The sequence below is a fragment of the Fusarium vanettenii genome, assembly GCF_000151355.1.
Source record: "Fusarium vanettenii 77-13-4 chromosome 4 genomic scaffold NECHAsca_19_chr4_3_0, whole genome shotgun sequence".
In the NCBI taxonomy this organism is placed as follows: Eukaryota; Fungi; Ascomycota; class Sordariomycetes; order Hypocreales; family Nectriaceae; genus Fusarium; species Fusarium vanettenii.
In genome coordinates this window covers 20,714-39,957 of record NW_003315866.1, presented here as the reverse complement: position 1 = coordinate 39,957, position 19,244 = coordinate 20,714, and the positions used below count along the sequence as shown (strand labels likewise).

Sequence of the window (19,244 nt, the reverse complement as noted above, 5' to 3'; positions counted from 1 at the left end):
AAGCCAGGCTGCCACCGCCATCCGACCACAATCACTCGCTCAAGCCAAGCCTTTATAAGCTGGTCCAAAACGCTCCTCCGTCAGCGAAGTAGCTGCATACTACCAGGCACGCATGGCGCGATGGGATCCGTCTTAGACGTGTTCCCTAAACAGACCATTCCCCTCTGGGGTCCTTCGCTTTTGGTTCGTGATGCTCCGGTAGAAGGTCGAGCGTTCGAACACAAGTCCTTTTTTTTTTACAACGTCTTTTTAGGTTTCATCTCCATCTTTTTATCAATCATGCTCCCTCTAGATTGCGTATGTTCTAATATTATATTTCTGTGATGAAAGGCCTGCGCCGTGGAATTCGTTGAACCAGTCCCGAGATGCGACTGCGTCGTCCGCCACCCTAGACCTTGATACCAAAGAAACCGTCCTTCCTCTGCTGAACCAAATCAGCGCCCATAAGTAAAGAAGCTATTTCGGCGACCAAAGGTCAAGTAGACGCCATAATGTTTGCTATTTCACCATGATTGAGAGCGTCTTGTTTGGGTGTGACGTCCAGCCTGCTGCCTCGACGACCCCTGCTCCATTGCATCCTTGAATCCTCCCCTCTTATACCAAATCAGACCCAGCATCCATCAGCGAAGTAGCAACAATACCATTGGTACAGCATTTGGTACAGTAGTACTAAATTACACCTTATCTTCGGATATTTCCTCCCTCTAACGAGGGACTCTTCGCTTTTTGGGTGCCGTGGGTCAGTTCGAGCGATGACAGGAGAAGTGTTTTTATGTTGTCGCTTCACATTCTGGTTACGCTCGTCCCTTTGACCTCATTTCTCTTTTTTCCCCTTGCACACATGGTATTTTTTACATCCATAGACCTTGAATCACTTTCCATCTGATGATTTGAGTGTTTCCGTCCCTCTGAGCTCCTGCCTGTTGGCTTGAAGTGGCTGCCTTGGCCCCCACCTCGTGCTGACCTTGACCTAGCACCTTTAAATGTCTAACCAACAGATTGCTCTCCTAGCGAAGTAGCTACAGCATTGCCCTTAGTTCAGTGGCCATCTATGGCCGCCTGAAGCTCAGATTTTCTCTTCCCTCACGGGAAGCTCTTCGCTTTTTGACAGTCAAGAGTAAAGATGCCGGAAGCAAGCGTTCGAACTATAGTAGTCTTGATGTATGCGTGTAATAGCTTTGTGATGTCTTTTTTCGTTACTTTTTTGCCCTCTACTTGACATCTCTCTCTTTCTTCTCAAGATTTTGCATTCAAGATCCAACTTTAATACCACTCTTTGAGCGCGTCCGTCTCTGCTTGTGTGTGTGACCGTGAGGGCCGCCCGCTTGACGTCCCGCCCCTGCTTACTCCGCCTTCGCACGCACCCTCCCCTTATATGTCAGACAAACAGCTCACTCTTCCAGCGAAGTAGCTAAACATTGAAAGCAATTTGGTTTAGTGGCTAGCTTCGGCTGCCTGAAACTATGATCTCTTCCTTCCTTACGGGAGGTTCTTCGCTTTTTGGGAGTCCAAAGCATGGACACAAGAAGTTCGCGTTCGAACCATGGCCGTCAAGATGTACACGTGCAGTAGCTTCACCTTGGTCTTTCTTTTTCTTTTTTGCCCTCCATTGTTCCAACACCGCCGTCTTCTCAAGTCTTTGGCTTTTGATTCTTCCTCAATACTCCTGGAAGATGTCCTCCTCCTCAGGTTCCTCGCGTGGGTGACCCTGAGGCAACCACCCAAGCACCCGCCCGTGCTGGCTCCACTTCACCCAACCACGCCCCTTGCCCTTATATACCAAACCAACAAAAGACTCTCTCAGCGAAGTAGCTACATTGAACAATTTAGTCGGATGGTATGCCTCGGCTGCCGGAAGACTGCCAGTAGTACCAGCTCCTCTTCGGAGGAGCCTTCGCTTTTTGCGGTAGGCGATGGCCGTGTAAGTCGAGAGGACTTGCGTTCGAACATTGGCTGTGGATGAAGCGTGTTCTCTGCGTGACAAGTGTCTTTTTTCTGTGTTTTCTTCTTCTTCCATATATCTGATACTCATAATACAAATTTAATCTGCTCCGTTCAAAGACATCCTACGAGTTCTCCCTCCTCTGTGCTCATCCCTGACCATTCCGTCAAGTCTCCTCGCCGTCCGGGCACGGTCGGCATCCGTGCCCCACCTGCCGGTGCCTCCTTGGCCGGCTGAGTCACTGCCCGACACAACCAACAACCTCCCAACAAAGTGAACCTTCCTTTATCAACTAGGAAAGCACATTCCCTCTCAGCGAAGTAGTGAAACTCATCAAAGAAAGAAAACTCACTTTGGTCAGGTTGGTAGCGCGTTGCGCTCCCTGGCTTTCTTCGTTCTTTTTTTGCTGAACAACACGGTTCAATCCTCCATGTTCCACTTTTTTTGTGCCCTTATTGTAAGTGTCTTGACGTCTGTCGGCTGCGAGCAGCACCATTGAATTCGGAATTATGAAGAGCAATATTTTCATCGCTATGCATTAGAGCCTTGAATATCGCAAGAGGCTCAGGCTTCGCTCGTATTGATGCCAACACAAGTAGACACTCTTTGTGGCATTGACGTTGCTCTCGGGCGACAACACAATGGCGATCTTGTCACCTGGCTCCTTGTGATTGAACGTGGCCCTTAAACTCGCCATGAAAGCAAATCCATCATCGTATATCCATGTACGCCATCAGAAATATTCACTGTGCTCAAACACCTTGTCCAAGCAACATCCACGAGGTCACAAGCAAGAGTTCCAGGCAGCAGCACGTGCTTCAGAGGCGAGACCCTTATAAGCCAAATTAACACAATTTCTCTCAGCGAAGTAGCTTCATATCTAATCAGCAAAGCTGATTATACACTTCTTGTTGTGAAAGAACCCGTCACAGATGTGACCTTCGCTTTTTGCCGATGACAGAGGCTCGAGTTCGACTCGCGAAGCCTCTTTTTTTCTTCCCTCTCTGTAAACACTATTCCTCTTTTTGGCACCACTAAGTTTCTTCCATCTTCGTCGCATCATACCAAAAACAGTCTAGTTCATAAGCACACAAACACTGGTGGCCGTTTGTAAGTATCTTGGCGTTTGTCAAGTCGAGGGGGCACCTTGGGAATTGACGTCTGCGCTCCCGTGACGAGGATGACAATGTCACTTCATCGTTCGCTCACAAGGATTTAAGATAGACTAAGAAAAAGAACTGCTTTTTGAAATGAATTTTTATCTCAGTGACATGGTGCCTATCTGATGACGGACGTCTCTTGCCTTCTTAGTAGTCTCCGGCATCAGGTCCGGGCGGAACGCAGCATGAGGCAACATTCATCCAGGCAGCAACACCAGGAGCACGTGCAGTAGGCAAAAGAGACTTATGACCAAGATTAACACTCGATTCTTTCAGCGAAGTAGCTAAACACACAAACTTACGATATGGTTTTCGCAAAGAAATTGTCACACAGTGACCTTCGCTTTTTGCCGATGAAAGGTGCAAGGTTCGACTCGCGGAGCCATGGGTCTACTCTTCTTTTTGGCCGCACAGGTAGTTACAGATTGTCTGCTCCCTGTCTGTACGAAGTGTTCTGGAATAAATTTCACGTCATTTCTTTATTGCATCCTGGCCGTATCATGTCACAGAGATTCTCCAGTCACAATCACTTGGGTCACAAGCACAAAACTTGGTAGCACGTCGATTCATCGTATTCTACTACCTTGCCTCTAAAGCAATGGCTATATCAACATTTCCCTTATCCGAAGCGTTTGCCGCTTTATCCCTAAAACTCCTTGTTCCACCAACGGAACTAAATGATCAAACCAGAAACCGGCCCAAAATAGTGTCATCATTCCAGTTGCCCGGATTCGACACGTCAGAGAAGTTTGAGAAAGTAGAAAAGAGCAAGGGAAAAAGAGAAAAAAGAAGACATGTGACTTGGGTATGCATGTGTATGTACATGTTTGTGTTTTTGTACGTCTGGACCGTTGTTGGTCGGGGTGATCATTTGGTCATGGCATGTTGTAGTGACGCATGAGAGGCGCTTATGCTGACGAAGAAAACAGAGCAATCGCAGCACAAAAGTTATTGCGGTTGTCGGCATCTAGCATGACAGACTTGCCGTCGACAGTCACCATGTTGATGCTGGCCTTTGTGCTGATGCCGTACAGGTGAACCTGCGAGTTCTCGATGCTGACCATGTTGTCTTGGCAGTTGTTGAGAGGAACGCACTCCTGGTCGTAGTTGTCAAAGAAGCTGTAGAGACCACCGCCAAAGATGAAGATGTCCTTGGAGTCGATGGCCCGGACACCCCAGGTGCGTGCGCACTTTGTCGAGTCACCCGTGCACGAGGCAGTGAAGTCGGGGTCGTAGAAGTTGGCGTTGACCGTGAAGGGCACAGTGGCGTCGGGGTTGCCCTGCATGTAGGCAGTCTCGGTCTGGATCAGAGACATGTAGACGTTGCTGGCGCTCTTGAGCTGGTAGTTGTAGAGAACGTTGTGCTCAGAGGCGGTACCCCAGAGCCAGGCACCCTTGCTGCTCTCGATGAGGATACCTCGGCCGTTGTAGATGTTGATCTGAGAGTGGTCGGCAAGATCAAGCTCGTGGTCGGCGACCCACAACCAGGTGTTCTCCATGTAAATGCTGGCTTGCTTGGTGACGTGCATGAGCATAAAGGCACCGACGCACTCGGGGTTAGGCTCGGTCTTGACCTCGGGAGTCTTCTTGCAGGTGTCGGACTGGAGCTTGGTACCAGCAGAACCAGCGACGCGGAAGTGAACGTCGAAGAGACCAGCAGAGCCGGGAGTCTCACCAGCGACGTTGAACTCCATGAGGATGGCACCAGGCTGAGGGCCAAGAGTCTCAAACATGAGATCCTGGATCTCGACGTTGCCGACATCACCCTCCTGACCAATCTGCCAGACAGGCTTGGGGTTGGTCTGGTCCTTGAAGTTCTTGTCGCCGCCAGCCATGATGAGAGGCCAGATCTCACCGACAATCTTGATGTCCTTGGGGACCTTGACAGTGTCGGTGATGACGTAGGCGCCGTGGTCAAAGTAGACAATCTGGCCGTCAGTGATGCCGTCAAAGACAGCCTGGATAGCGGCAGTATCATCAGTGACACCATCACCCTTGGCGCCCTTGGACTTGACAGACACAAACTGGGTAGAGGGGATGTTGTCGTACTGGGGCTTGCTCTTGGTGACGACCTTGCCAGCGCTGTCGAGGAGGACCGCGGGCTTCTGGATAGGTGACTGAGCGTCCTGGACAGCCTCACCGTTGCCGCCGACGTAAGCGCGGCCCTGAACCCACGAGTCGATCTTGGCGTTGCCGGCGAGGACGGTAGCCTCGGTGCCCTTGTTCTTGACGGCGATGGGGACGGCAGAGGACATGTCGACGTTGTCGAGGACCAGGGTACCGTTGGTACCAGGCTGGGCGGGGTCGTATGTGGTGAGAACACCGACCTGAGTGTTGGAGATCTTGCTGTCGAGAAGAAGAATGGAGCCGACGTTCTGGATGTTCTCACCGGCAGTCATGTCAACACCGATGTTGCAGCCGTCAATGTCGAGTCCGTTGAGAGTCCAGACCCAGTTCCAGTTCATGTAGACGGCAGTGTTGCAGTTGCGGAAGGTCATGTTGCGAGCAGTGAACTGCTGACCACCGAGGAAACCACCATACTTGCCACCGATAAAGACAAGATCGGTCATGAAGCCACCAGAGCCGTTGTCGATAAAGATGCCCTGCTGGACATTGTCCTCGCTCTTGTCCTCAATCATCTGAAAGACAATGTTCTGGAGCGAAGTAGCCTGAGCAACTTGCCAGTGGACGCCAGTACCCGAAGTCTTGGGCATGCCGGTGAGGTCAATCTTGAAGTTTCGGATCTGGCGGAAAAAGTTGTTCTGGTTGGTGTGCCAGTTGTTGCCCTGGTCGTCGTAGGGGTCGCAGTCGATGACAGCCATGCCCGCAAAGTTGGCGGCGGCCTTGAGAACGGGGAGAGACTGGACATCGCCGACCATGTGGGTGTAGTAGTAAGGGAGGATGGGCTTAGAGACAACGTAGGTACCGGGAGGGAAGTAAACAAGGGCAGGGCGGACGGTGCTCGAGTCGCAGCCGTAGCCGCAGCGGTTGCCATCAGAGAAGGCGGCGTTGATGGCCTCAGTATCGTCAGTAGCGCCATCACCCTTGGCACCGTAGTCCTTGACGTTTCGGAAGATCTTGTAGTCGGCAGAGCCACCGTAGGCGACAGCACCCTGACGCTCAATGGATGCGAGCCACCAGTCGGCGGCCGCGACACCGTACTCGGGGGCAGCGACAGGAACAGCAGCCGAAGGAACAGCAGCTGAAGGAACAGGCACCTGAGGAGCAGCCGAGACGGGGAGAGAAAAGAGGCGCAAGGCCAAGAGAGACGCGGTGACGATCGTCGAGAGCCCCATGATGACCATGTAGAACCAGCTAAACGGAGTCGCTTGGGGTGTTGTTCGATCTAATGAGAGTGGTGGTGATGTTCCAGCGAAAGGCTGTGGAGAAAAGAGTCAGTCGCGTGCTTAATGAGCGCAGGATATCGCGGTGAGGAGAGAGTGATGAGAAATGAATTCTGCTTGGTGACGTAGAAGGGAAGCTTGATGAAGCCTTTGAAGGCGAAAGGGGATGAGAAGGGGAGGACAAAGAGCCACAGCGACAATGACGATGGCTCAATGAGAGAGTGTGATTGAAAGAGGAGAAATAAAAAAGAAAAGAAAAACAAAGAACAATAGAAATAAATATCCAATTGAGGATGAAAGGTGAAGGTCAAAAAAGGTGAAAAGTGGGAGACACCTGGCGACCAGCTGGTGTAAGTGAAGCGAGGCCAGCCACAATAGCCCGAGGCTATCGCTGGTGAGACCACTAGATCTCAAGGCCCACGTTTTTTCTTTTTTGCTTCTTTTGTATCTCATCCAACCAGAAGCAACTTTGCTCTAAGCCAAGAAGACGCATCCGTCTTTCATCTCGCGTGTTGTGCGTGTCTGAGAGTCACGTCAAAGAGGCAACACTTACCAGGAAACAACAAAAAGAGGTCAATGCGGTCAGTGCAGAAAAAAATGTGAAAGGTGACCAAGACGTGTTTAAATCCCTGAAATGAGAGAGGGATAAAGAAAGAAATGAACGGTGGTTAGAAAAAAAGAGAGACACACGCAGAGGCGCGTGTTCACACGAAAAAGACAGTGACGATTTTTGTCGGTGGTGGTGGTTGCAGAGCGAGAAGAAAAAGAGAAGGGAGAGACACGGGAGAGCAGGCACACGCGTTTTTGAGGCAGGTTGGAACTTTATCACACACACACACACACACACATCCATCCCAAGAGCAATAGCTCACCTTTGCATTATTGTCCTCGACAGGGTCATGGACAGGGATGCCGTCGTAGTCTTGGTAGACTGACGGCATCATCCTCGAGGTGGAACCATCCATTGATTCGGGCTGGCTGGGGTTTGGTTGTTAGGCTAGACAAGGGAGAGAGTTGAGGGCATTCCCATTGGACCATGCGGACACCAGCGGGTTGTTTCAAACACGGCCGGGCATATGGGGCCAAAGCGGTAGACAGGACCAAGCTGAATGATGTCTCTGTTGGTTTGACAATATTGGACTCGGATTTAACAAGCTATAATGACCTGTCGTTGTAAAGACACACAAGGGATGATAGATAACCAAGCACTTGTCAAAAAAGGGGTAACATGCAAAAAAAAAGTAAAGAGAGAGAAGTAGAGTTCACAGGATAGCACCCCAGATGGAGAACACTACCCAAAACCTCGTGATCCGAAAGAGGCAAAGACAAAAAAAACGTACAACCCCGGTTCAGGTACCCTTGCCTCTAGCGCCTTGTTTCAGTGGTTCCCCCCGGACGAGCCAGCGTGTGGCTTTGAGGGCTCACATCGGATAGAGACCCTCTCTTTGTCAGGCGGCAAAGGGATGTTGTCTGTCTCAGAAAGAATGGATCCTTGTGATGTATTTCGTGGCATCCATGTAGCGATCATGAGAGCCGGTCCACGAGGTACATGTGTCGTTCTTGTGCCTTGCAGGATGCGTCCACGAGGTGTCTAAATGCCGACAAATTTAACTTCAAGCCTCGCTGATGCAAATCTCCACATGCACTCGATGTCCCCATGGCGTCTGTCAGCTTCGCAGCCCTGCCATCGAAATGTCTCTTGCACTAATGCGAACAATGTGATGGATGCTTCAGGCAGGAATTCTATATGCATCATTGTCCCGCCGCATTCCAAAGGGCATCACTCCCGATCCCTTAATCAGATCTCTCCCTCCTTGCCCCGCTGAACCTCGGACCATCGCTAACCAACGGATCGATTCCTCCTCAATCAACCTGCGTCATGGCTCCAAACACGCGCGCGACTATCCGGGGCTGGGTTGGACAAGCGCTCAAGTTCAGGATCAAGGGTTTTGTATATCCACAAGTGCGTTCCATAGATAGGTGAAGACGACTCTTTGTAGTGGCGGCTATAGCAGAATCTCTTTAGCCAACGATGCGTCCTAGGTAACCCCCGTTTCGAAACACCCCAACCCTCGATGGCCGCATTTGGCTCGACCTCATTAAACAAGACTAGAATCAAGCTCTTGGCGACTCGACGCCTATCAATCAGGCTACATCGTGTGGCGTCGACGACGACGGCTACCTACATGATCTTGTACCCATCAAGTCAACGTTTCACAGCATTTGATCGACTCTGCCATGCAGGCATTGAAACAGAAATCTTCTAGATCCTTCAACTGCTCACCATGCATCGCATCATATGAGTTCCAACACACATGGCGTTTCGTTTCCCCGATCCCTCATCTCGGACTCTGCTCGGCCCAATTCTCCCCCAGACTCCAACTTCGACGCGCATCCTCATTACCCCCGTCATCTCCCGCCGTTACATCGTCCCGCCCCTGAATGGCCTCGGCTTCGCCCGAGCAACCCGAAGCCATTGGTTCGTTTTCGGCAAGTCGACTCGACTCAGCTTGTTCAGAAAGATGTAGAGAAATGCTCATATAATCATATTACACCAGTGGTCTATGTGATCCACAAATCGCTAACAGTATGCCAAACAAGTAACCTAACCCCACACGGCAACGAATCGCCATCCTTACATACATCCAGATCTCATCTCATAGGGTGCTCCGTGAGGCTGCACGCCTGGTCATGTCACCAACCCGTCCAGCAAGTTTCCATCATGCTGCCGTGCCGTCATGCGATAGATACCCCACGTCTAACCATCCAATCCCTCCGTATCATAAATCGTTACAGCCAACTTGCAACTCGACTAGCGAATTGTGTTGACCCATTAGTATCCTGCCTCTTCGTCTTGTCAGCCTTAGATGAAGCCTCCATCAGTCTCGACTGGCTGACCGCACTCAAGCATCTCGATGCCGTCAACGTCGGCGCCAAAGTCCATGATCAGGATCTTGGGATCCTGTCCGGTGCTCACGATACGGCGGTAGTCGCTCTTGGCACTGAGCACCCAACTAGCGTGCCATCCAGGAAAGTCCAGCAACTGGTGGCCCGTCTCCATGTCCCAGACCTTGATGTCCGTATCGTAGCTTCCGCTGATGAGTCGTCCGCTCACGCTGTCAATGTGCAAACTGCGAACGAGGTTCTCGTGAGCCCGCATCTCCCGCAGGCACTCGCCCGTGTTGGCGTCCCAGATGCGAATCACCTTGTCGTTACCCGCAGAGGCGATGTATCGACCGTCCTCGGAGAATTGCGAGCATGCAAGACCCTTGGTGTGACCCGTGAATTCGCGAATGTTCTTGCCCGTTTCAATGTTCCACAGCTTGACGCGAAAGTCACCCGAGCAAGACACGATGGTGTTTGCCCGCATCTGCACTGCATTGACAGGCCCACTGTGTCCACGGAGTTGTTTCAGAAGGTTGCCAGTCTCGCGCTCCCACACACAAATGCTGAAGTCCTTGCTGCAGGTGACGATGTGCTTGTCATCAAAGGCCAGGTCCAGAACAGCAGCGGTGTGACGGCGAAGCTGGCGGATAGGTCGATATCCCGCCTTGACGTTGTAGACGATGCAGGTCGAATCGGAGGATCCAGTCACCAGGATCTCATCATCATACTGCAGGCACAGAATGGATGCCTTGTGGTGAGTAGGGAATGAGGCGAGAGTGGGCATCGAGGGTGCGGTTCTCTCGTTGTCTGAGCCGGTCGCAAAGTGAGTAGGATTGCCTTCCTCATCCAGGAGCATATCAGGCTCATGGATGACCTCGGGAGGCCCAATAGCGAGACGGCACTGCAGAGTGTGCATGTCCCAGACGCGGATCGTCTTGTCTCGCGAACCAGTAATGATTTTGTGCCTGATCGAGTCAGTAAGTGATCGGAAGAAGTTGATAGATAAACTCACTCATCGAACTGAAGGCAATAGATGCTATCCTTATGACCATTCAGATAAACAGGGCTCGCCTTGCCGCCCTTCCATCTGTGAGTCAATTGCTGCTTGACACGATAAATCTCACGCCAATCATTAGTGGGTGCAATGGCCGGGACACCGAGGCCAGTTCCGGGTGTGACGGGAGTGCTGGTGGCATACGTGGTCGTTGTCTCACGGAGACAAGACTCACGCCAGATGTGCTGGTTGCTGATGATGTTCCTCCAGCTGCGGCAGACCTCGCTGGCCTTGGTGAGAGCTGCAGCGTCCAGGCATGCGAGAATATGGATGGCGAGCTCAGTAGGAAGCTTGGTGACAAAGTCAATCTTGCTAATGACAGACTCGGCATCAGCTTCCTCGGTGCCAGGCAGAGTCACTGTGATTCCAATGCCACTCTCTCGGTCGTTTGTCTCATCGTTGGTGGTAGGGTTGAGCCACATGCTGTGAAGACTCTGGCGAGCAAAGTACTCATTCTGCATGGCAGCTGAAGCCTTTGCAGCGGCTCCCGAATTATCAGGGATGATTGGTGGCTCTCCACGGAAACCAGGAATAGGAAGATTAGGGGGATGCTCCTGTTGATGGTGAAATCCGTGCTCATGGTTCAGATCCAGTCCATAGATGGATCGTGAGTGTCTGACAGTGGCCTGTCGAAGTCTGTTCCAGGTCGAGTGTCCATGAGATGTGATGGGTCGTGCAGAGTGGTGTTCAGGGATCTCTTCGGCCACAGAGGGTCGACGATGAACCATACGGTTGAACGAGACAGACGCTCGACGGATGATTCCCTTGATCGCACCAGGAGTATGGAAATGATGGTGTTGTTCATGACCGTGGCCTTGGGCGCCGTGACCTGACTCGTGCACCTCCTCTTCAGTATCGTCGATGGCGAGGTCGTTAAAGTGACGCGACAGATGATGCGAGCTATCATGTCCCCAAACAAACGACTTGGGGCGTCGCCAAGGAAGTGACAGACTCATGCTACGGTGTTTGTGGCCGTACGTGGTCGCCCCAGAGCCGGTCTCTGGACGGAAGACGCCGGGGGCCGATGCCTGAGATTCAGAAGCAGCACCTGCGCCCATGGCAGACGATTCGGCGGGGGTTTCCATCATGGCCTCATGAGCAGGAGCCCAGTCGTTGACGGGGATGATGCGCTTGGTCATGGTTGTTATTGAATCGCAGGTAAACGCAGAGGATGTGTTTCAAGTTCGAATCGACAAGAGGGATCGTAGGGTTATCGTCGGTTGTCGGTATCGGATGAAACAAGTCGTCGAGCAGATACTGCAAGTTGCGATGCGACGGCGGTCAGATGAAGGAGTGTCGGGACCAAGTCAAGGACAGTTGAAGCCAGCAGAGGAGCGCAGCGCAAGCCTCAGATGAAGGAATGATTCAGCGCAAGATGCTTGCTTGCTCTTGTACTGTGAGGTGCTGCTGGGACGACGACCCGTGAGCGAAGCGGAGAGGCGGGCGCAGCTCGTCAGGTCGTATGACTGAATCGAGGTTGTAGGTTTGTTTGTTGTTGCAGCACCTCGGGCAGTGGAGGAAGGTGCTGTAAGGTTTGGGTCTGGGAGGGGTCGCCTTGTGTAGGGCCGGCTGCGTTTTGGGACAGCGCTGCAGGAGCTGAAGATGGTCCAGCTGATAAAGGAAGGACACGACTGTCAATAAAAAGGAGTGAGAGTATTGGAAATTTATTTCCTAGTGGGCGATCCTCTTTCGCTTGAGTCTCGGACAGGCAAGAAAAAGAAAGGAGGAGAGAGAAGACCTTGAACACAAGGAAGCGAAGCACAAGAAAGAAAAGCGTTGCACCGGTTCGATCAGCAATCCCGGTCAAACCAACGGGCGGGAGGTGCAGGACAGGGGACCAGTGATATTTACAGTCGACGGCAGACAAGGGCAACCGGATCGGGGGTCAGGAGCCGAGGCCAAGGGAGAAGATTTGAAAGGAAGAAGCGAGTCAGGGGACAAGAGAATGACGATCAGGGGAACTGAGGACGAGAGGGTGTTGAGACGGGAAAGGGGCGAGAAAAGGTCTCACGATAACAAGATGCCAGTCTATCCTCAGTCAAGCAATGTTACCGGTGAACCAGCTGTGATGTCAGGCTGGCGTTCCTGTAGGTTCAGGTTTGCCAACGCCATCTTCAGCGCCAGGGACAGCCCCAAAAACTAGCGTCCCCCGGTACCCGAACAGCAGCTGCACCAGACCAGAGGACTGGGAATGGAATGCGGGAGGACGGAGGCCCAATCTCTGGCCGGCGAGTCCCAGTTTTTCCTCGGGGGCCGCGATGTGGCCATGACTTGAGTGACATTTACGACAGGGACTGTAATTACTTGACACTTTGCAAATTATTGTCATTGTTCAACTTCCTTTTCTCCAGTTGAGCGGTGAGAATACAGTAAGAAACGATTCCGGGACAAGTCTTTCTAGACTCGACACTAGCCCGGCCCCTCCCCCTCCATAACTCGCAAGTGGCGCGTAACACAGACATTCGGTGTTTTGGGGGCAAAGGGGGCCCAGTAAGTGGCGATGTGCACTCGCAATCGTTTTTCTACAGGTCAAAGGGTCTTTGGTATGGGTTGCAGGAGCGCTGACCTTTTTTCTTTGTTGACATTGACGAGCATAAATGTTTGCTGTCCAACCAAGTGTAACGCAACCCCGTTCACCACAACAACAGCGTTGCTTTTTGATGCTACACTGCAGCTGGGTCTCTAATAAACATTACCAGGCAATAACAGAGACCATCCCGGTTCAGCTAATGCCCGGACCTCAATTCGCAGGAGCTGTCCAATCCAAACCCCAACCCCAGTTCTTCAATGAAAAAAGGCCCCCCAACAGCGCCACTGTGACTAGCAACCCCGGATTCCACTCGGCTCGTTGAATGATCTCATCCGCAGGGATAGAAAATTTTCTTTGTGAGACCCTGGACCTCTATTTCCGGTGGACGGTATTACAGAACCTGGTCATCTAAAAGCTGAGTCTGGCACAAGAAGAGATGCTGTGCCACTGAAGCACTGTAAGCAGGAATTCCCTTGATTCGTGCCCTTTAAAGATCTGCAGCGATCTCGGCAACGAGCACACCCACAACCGTTCGGACCATTAAACTTCCGGGAAAATCTCTGCGGGTGAGATCGACTGGGAAAGGAAAAACTAGGAACCTTTCAAGTGCGGTCTGGAGCTTGACCAGACGAGACGGAGCGTCCGATGGAAAGGTTGTCGTAGCGCGACGCCATTGGTGCTGCATTGGGGGATCTCCTTGATCGTCCGAGGCTGTCTTGGGCTTAGAGGTCTATTAACGTTTCTTACCTCGCTGACCGTGGCTGAAGCGTTTTGGCCAAGACAAGTTTTACATGAAACTCTGGCCTAGCTTCAAGCCAGGCCGGAGCTGTTACAGAATGACGATAGCTTACATGCCAGAGGTCGATGGACATGGCTTCAAAGATCTCGTTGTAAAGAGCACCGAGATAACGGGGCTGGCACGGTTCTCGTGGGGTCAGAGATTGAACCCTGTGGATCAAGTTTTTCCCGAACCAGGGCCCATTGGGAGAGTTTTCGTGATGGAGCATGAATAACACGTTGCGAAAGCGACAGCAATATCACCTCTCCAAACCAACTTACCAGACACTCAATTGCCTCTGTAGAGCTCGTCAAAATGGCTGGCCAGAAGAAACCAGCCCAGGTGGCATTCCGCATCCACTTCATCTACCGCCTCTTCTTCCTCGTTGTTGAACCCATCTCCGCGCTTGTCGGAGCCTACTACAGCCACTTCCGGCAGGAAACCTACCTCAACCTGTTGAACTCGGACTCGGCACCATCCCCGGACGCCAATGCGCCGCTGGCAACCTCTGTCGCCATGTCGCAGCTGGCCAACATGTTCTTCTTCTTCGCGGTCAACGAGGCGCTCGTGCTACGGTCCACGGCGGACCTGCGCGTCTGGCGCACCGTGCTCTTTGTGCTGCTGCTCGCCGACGTGGGACACTTGTACTCGATGCGGGAGCTCGGGGCGAGCATCTACTGGGATGTCGCCGGGTGGAATGTGAGCGATCTGGGTAATGTGCCGTGGGTCTATGTCGGCATGACCATGAGGCTTTGCTTTCTGGCTGGTTTTGGTCTGGGCGAGTCGCGGGCTCTAAAGAAGAAGGACTGGAAGAGTTGAAAGACAGTGGATGACTGTGAGACGTGGTGATTTGGTTCTCGCGGGGTTGGACAAGATATACCCGATATCCGATCCGATACACGATGGGATGACAAAGTTGGACAATCAAGAGACAAGTGCATGTTTGGGATACAAACATCAGGCAATTGAAGGAAGAATATAGATAATTGTTCGCAGAAAAGGATGCCCCCATTCAGGACCAAGGGAACAATTGAAAACAACATCACCAACACATTCTGAACTTACCCTTCATCTCATGCCACTCTTTTCCCCACGCATCACCTCCTTGGTGGAGGAATCGGCATCCGTCGGATCAACATTCCCACGATAATCCGAGGTGACTGTGGGGAGGAGACCCGACTCATGATGGATCCCTCATGACGCCCGTCACCCTATCGCGTGCCGTTGCGACGGCCGAGTTGGAGCTCTGTCTCTTGCGGGATTGGGGAAGAGAGGGCACCATGATGCGAAACCCCCAAACTTGAAGGTGAGTGATTGAAACGAGTCCAATGAGGCCCGTTTTCACCCATAGCCCGCCTTGACCTCCCCCAATGGCCCATGACATGGTGCATCCGATGGCACGTCGCTCTCTGCTGTCGCTCTCGCGTTGGATGAGGGGCAACCCATCGATTGCCCCTCACCAACCCGACCGACATGGCAGTAAAAGGCGACGAGGAGTGGGAATGGATGACCTGAGTGGGGGTTTGTGAGGAGCAGGACAAAAGCTTTATAAGGAATACCCCAGCTGTTGCCATTGAGCTCTTGTTGTTCTTCCTTCTTGCTCTCGTCTTTTGCTGCATCGTCATCTGTTGAGTCCCATTCTTGACCGTGTCTTTGTGATACCCCCACAACACCACCACCCCATCACCATGTCTTTCCCCGAAAAGTTCCAGGGCTTCCAGTCCCCCAGCGCCGAGCGATGGACCGACTTTGAAAAGAACACTTTCCAGCCCCGTCCCTTTGGTGACTACGACGTCGACATCAAGGTCGAGTGCTGCGGCGTCTGCGCCAGCGACCGTCACACCATCAGCGGAGACTGGGGTGACTGCCCCTACCCTCTGGCCGTCGGTCACGAGGTTGTCGGCAAGGTTGTCCGCGTCGGCGACAAGGTGACTCTGGCCAAGGTTGGCGAGCGCGTCGGTGCTGGTGCTCAGGTTTATTCGTGCCTCGAGTGCCGTCAGTGCAAGAATGACAATGAGACCTACTGCAAGGACCAGATTGACGCCTATGGTGCTCCGTACCTTGACACTGGTGTCAACACTCAGGGTGGTTACTCTTCCCACACCCGCATCAACGAGTACTGGTGAGTTGATCCCATTCCTGCTCATTTGTGTTAGCATTGGTGTTCATAGACTGACCTGACACTCACAGGGTGTACCCTATCCCCGAAGCCCTCTCCAGCTCTCAGGCCGCTCCTATGCTCTGCGCCGGTATCACCGTATACAGCCCTTTGAAGCGCCTCGGTGCTGGCCCCGGAAAGAAGGTCGGTATCGTCGGTATTGGTGGTCTTGGCCACTATGGTCTTCTCTTCGCCAAGGCCCTCGGTGCTGAGGTCTGGGCCATCTCCCGTACGCGAGCAAAGGAGGAGGATGCCCGCAAGATGGGTGTCGACGGTTTCCTGGCCACCGCCGAGGAGAACTGGACCAAGGGCCATGAGATGACCTTTGACATCATCATCAACACCGCCACCTCTTTCGAGGGCTTCGCTCTCAGCCAGTACCTCAGCCTTCTTGATATCCACGGCCACTGGAACTCTGTTGGTCTTCCCGGCGGTGACGGCCTGACCGTTCGCAACCAGGACTTCCTCTCCAACGGTTGCTACATCGGCTCTTCGCACCTGGGCAGCCGACGTGAGATGCTCGAGATGCTGAAGCTAGCAGCCGACAACGGCATCAAGTCGTGGGTCGAGGAGATCCCCATCTCGACCGAGGGTCTTCAGCTCGCCATGGAGAACCTCCGAACGAGCAAGGTGCGATACCGATCGTGCATGGTCAACTACGACGAGGCATTTGGCGCATAAATAGAGAAGCAATAAAAATTGGATGAAGGAGGGAAAGAGTTGGGATGGGAATGGTTAATGGTGGAGACCCCAAGTCGACCTCGGCGCGGGGATGGAGACACCTTGATAGGTTCACGAGGATGACGACTTTGTGTTTAGAATTGCACGAGTTGCCCTCTGTTACATGACGAATTGAATGACAAATTGAACATGCTTTGACGTTATAACAATTGATTTCCAATCTTGCTGAGAGATGCCTCTATAGCGTGGTGGGTTAGTCCATTGATGGTGTTTTCCCCGATGAGCAATCTTGGTCTGCAAAAGAGGCAATTCGTGCTTGGAGACAGCGAACTCGCAGGCACTAACAGGGTGTTTCATATCATGACCGGGTCATCTCTTTCACCGCACAGTTGGGCTCATTGCCGCACATTGATCCTACTCGCCAATCAGCCACGCAACCCTCGCCAATCGCCACGTAACATGAGATTGAGAGGGAGCAGGAAAAACCTGGTGAATGCGCATTTATCAACGCCAAGAACTATTCATGGTCTCGTGCTGACATATCCGTATTCTTCGACCCATCCCATACCCCAGCTTCCCCCGAACCGGAACCCCCCATGTCATCTGCCACTATCCCCAATTCTGACTCGCCGAAGCCTGCAGCAAGCAAAACGGCGGGTGACTCACGTTGCAGGCCTCTACAGGCGTGAATTGGAGTCTCAGCCAACATCTCGTAGCCCAGCTTTGGTGGCATCCTGTTCTTTGTTATCCTCTTTTGGGATTCGCCGACAGAACAAGTGCGCGGTTGGTAATCCACGCGAGAGTGGGTTTGTTATGTGACTCGACTTACAGGGACGTGATTCACGGTTTCGTGATTGTTTAAGATGAGGCTTCTGCTGGTTTTTTGAGGCATTGTACAAACAACCTCAAACACCAAGAACAAAGAAACTACCTTGCACTCAATTGGCTCTCATCAACAAGACAATTATCTACTTTCCACTTTCATCCAAGCTCATGAAGTTCCATCTAAGATCCACTAATAGATCTTCAAACACCAACAACATGTAAGTCAATGCCAGTCCCGGGTAGGACAAGCACCCACTAACAGTACCACAGGGGACAATCAACTCCAGTATCGCCGACTACCCCGGTCGATAGCGGCGACCCGGGCAGCTCAACATCCGGGCAGCTAAACCTCTCCCTCCGCTTTCGCCGTATCTGCAGCAAGGGCGAGATCACCTCTGTTGGCCTCTCGCCCTGCAGCTCAGCCGCTTTTGCCATCTACATGGCTGCTCAGACCTCTCAGTCTTGGATTGATGTGTTTGACCTCACAACTCAGCGGGGCCTATCACAGACCAGCGGCTCCCACGCCGTCTTTGCACCGAACACTGCCCGCTTGGCGACGATCCGGGATTGGATCGTTCAGCTTCCCGGAGGAGTGGACTTTCACCACGCTAGCACCGTTCTCCTACGGGACTTTACGAATGGAAAGACTTCTGTGGAACTCAAGGAAGCCAAGGGCGAGCCGGTTGCTTGGAGCCACGACGGGAGAGTCATTGCTGTTGGTGAAGAGAGAAATCGCATTGGTGTCTGGGATGTGAAGAACGGGCACCGAGTCGGAAGAGTCCTGAGCCACATTGACGCTGTTACGCACGCTGCTTTTATGCCCGATCACAGCTTGGTAACCATCTCTCGTGATGGAACTCTTCGAATCACCAACCCGGTCACATGCAAGACCACCCGCCGTCTCGAGATTGACGGCTCAACCAACCCGCGAGCTCTAGCCGTCAGCCCCGACGGTCGCCGAATTGTCTCAGTCTGGGGAACGAGCGTGCACATCTGGATGCCCCTAGCCAACGACCTAACCTCGTACAACCTCAACTCTGTGCGCTGCTCCGAAGGCTGGCCGCTGGCTATCTCATCCGACTGTCGCTACATGCTCTGCAGAACCGAAGCCGGCTTCGATATCATGGACGTTGCAACGGGAACCGTTGAATTTGAGAGGACTACGGAGGAATTGGTAATGTCGGGTGCTTTTTCGGAGGACGGGACGGAATTGGTTCTTGGTAGGATGGATGGCGTTGTTGAGGTTTGGGATATTTTTGGGCCGAGGAGTTGAAAAGTTACAAGATACCCCAGGACGTGCTTGATTTTTCTGATTTTGAGGGAGTAAAGTTGTTATTTATTGATTTCCTTATTAGTGGAGGATTTCTTTTTGTATTATGCGGATGTAAATATTGCAGTATGTGTCTTTATTTGACTACTTTATCATATCCTCTTCGTCTAACTGCTTCATCGGTCAACCGACAACCAACAAGTTCTTCCTGGATTCGTTTTTGGGGTGATTCATCACGATGGATGAATACCGATTAGAAGCTAACCACCCGACTCCAATGATTGATTGTAGGCCAGTACTCTTTTGGGATTGTTGGTTTGTGCAGCTCTCTCCCCTGAAAGAGATTGGGGGTGTTGGGCACGGAAGCCAAGAACACAACATCAGCTTTTCTAGAAGATTGCCCAAGGAGGGAACCGAGAAAGTTCATTAATGAAAGCAGCCAATTAGATCAAATTGTGTGATTATCGTAAAGTTCTTTCTTGACAACTGAAGCTTTGTGCAGGTTAGTGTTCATTGCAAGTTCGCATGGCAACTACCAGTATATAGTTTCCAGTAGAGTACTGAAATAAAACATCTTTGGACATTGCAGCGCATACTCCCTACTGAAGATCTCTAG

General features: G+C 52.1%; 5 protein-coding genes across 5 annotated transcripts; 3 read left to right on the top strand and 2 right to left on the bottom strand.

Annotated features, from left to right (window-relative positions):
* Window positions 1-4,010: 4,010 nt before the first annotated feature.
* Window positions 4,011-6,407, bottom strand: NECHADRAFT_106067 (glycoside hydrolase family 55; the record flags this gene model as incomplete). Its single annotated transcript, XM_003045390.1, has 1 exon — window positions 4,011-6,407. One exon carries the CDS (start codon window positions 6,405-6,407, stop codon window positions 4,011-4,013), a length of 2,397 nt encoding a protein of 798 aa, XP_003045436.1.
* A 2,565-nt stretch (window positions 6,408-8,972) lies between these two features.
* On the bottom strand, window positions 8,973-11,525 carry NECHADRAFT_100263 (uncharacterized protein; the record flags this gene model as incomplete). Its single annotated transcript, XM_003045389.1, has 2 exons — window positions 8,973-10,297; window positions 10,345-11,525. 2 exons carry the CDS (start codon window positions 11,523-11,525, stop codon window positions 9,310-9,312), a joined length of 2,169 nt encoding a protein of 722 aa, XP_003045435.1. The 3' UTR covers window positions 8,973-9,309.
* A 2,484-nt stretch (window positions 11,526-14,009) lies between these two features.
* Window positions 14,010-14,513, top strand: NECHADRAFT_79505 (uncharacterized protein; the record flags this gene model as incomplete). The annotated part of the gene is made up of 1 exon (XM_003045529.1): window positions 14,010-14,513. One exon carries the CDS (start codon window positions 14,010-14,012, stop codon window positions 14,511-14,513), a length of 504 nt encoding a protein of 167 aa, XP_003045575.1.
* An 869-nt stretch (window positions 14,514-15,382) lies between these two features.
* Window positions 15,383-16,737, top strand: NECHADRAFT_68747 (uncharacterized protein; the record flags this gene model as incomplete). The annotated part of the gene is made up of 2 exons (XM_003045528.1): window positions 15,383-15,816; window positions 15,885-16,737. The coding sequence occupies 2 exons, from the start codon at window positions 15,383-15,385 to the stop codon at window positions 16,531-16,533; spliced, it is 1,083 nt and encodes a 360-aa protein (XP_003045574.1). The 3' UTR covers window positions 16,534-16,737.
* Window positions 16,738-17,526: 789 nt separating this feature from the next.
* On the top strand, window positions 17,527-18,631 carry NECHADRAFT_79503 (uncharacterized protein; the record flags this gene model as incomplete). The annotated part of the gene is made up of 2 exons (XM_003045527.1): window positions 17,527-17,576; window positions 17,629-18,631. The coding sequence occupies 2 exons, from the start codon at window positions 17,527-17,529 to the stop codon at window positions 18,629-18,631; spliced, it is 1,053 nt and encodes a 350-aa protein (XP_003045573.1).
* Window positions 18,632-19,244: the final 613 nt, after the last annotated feature.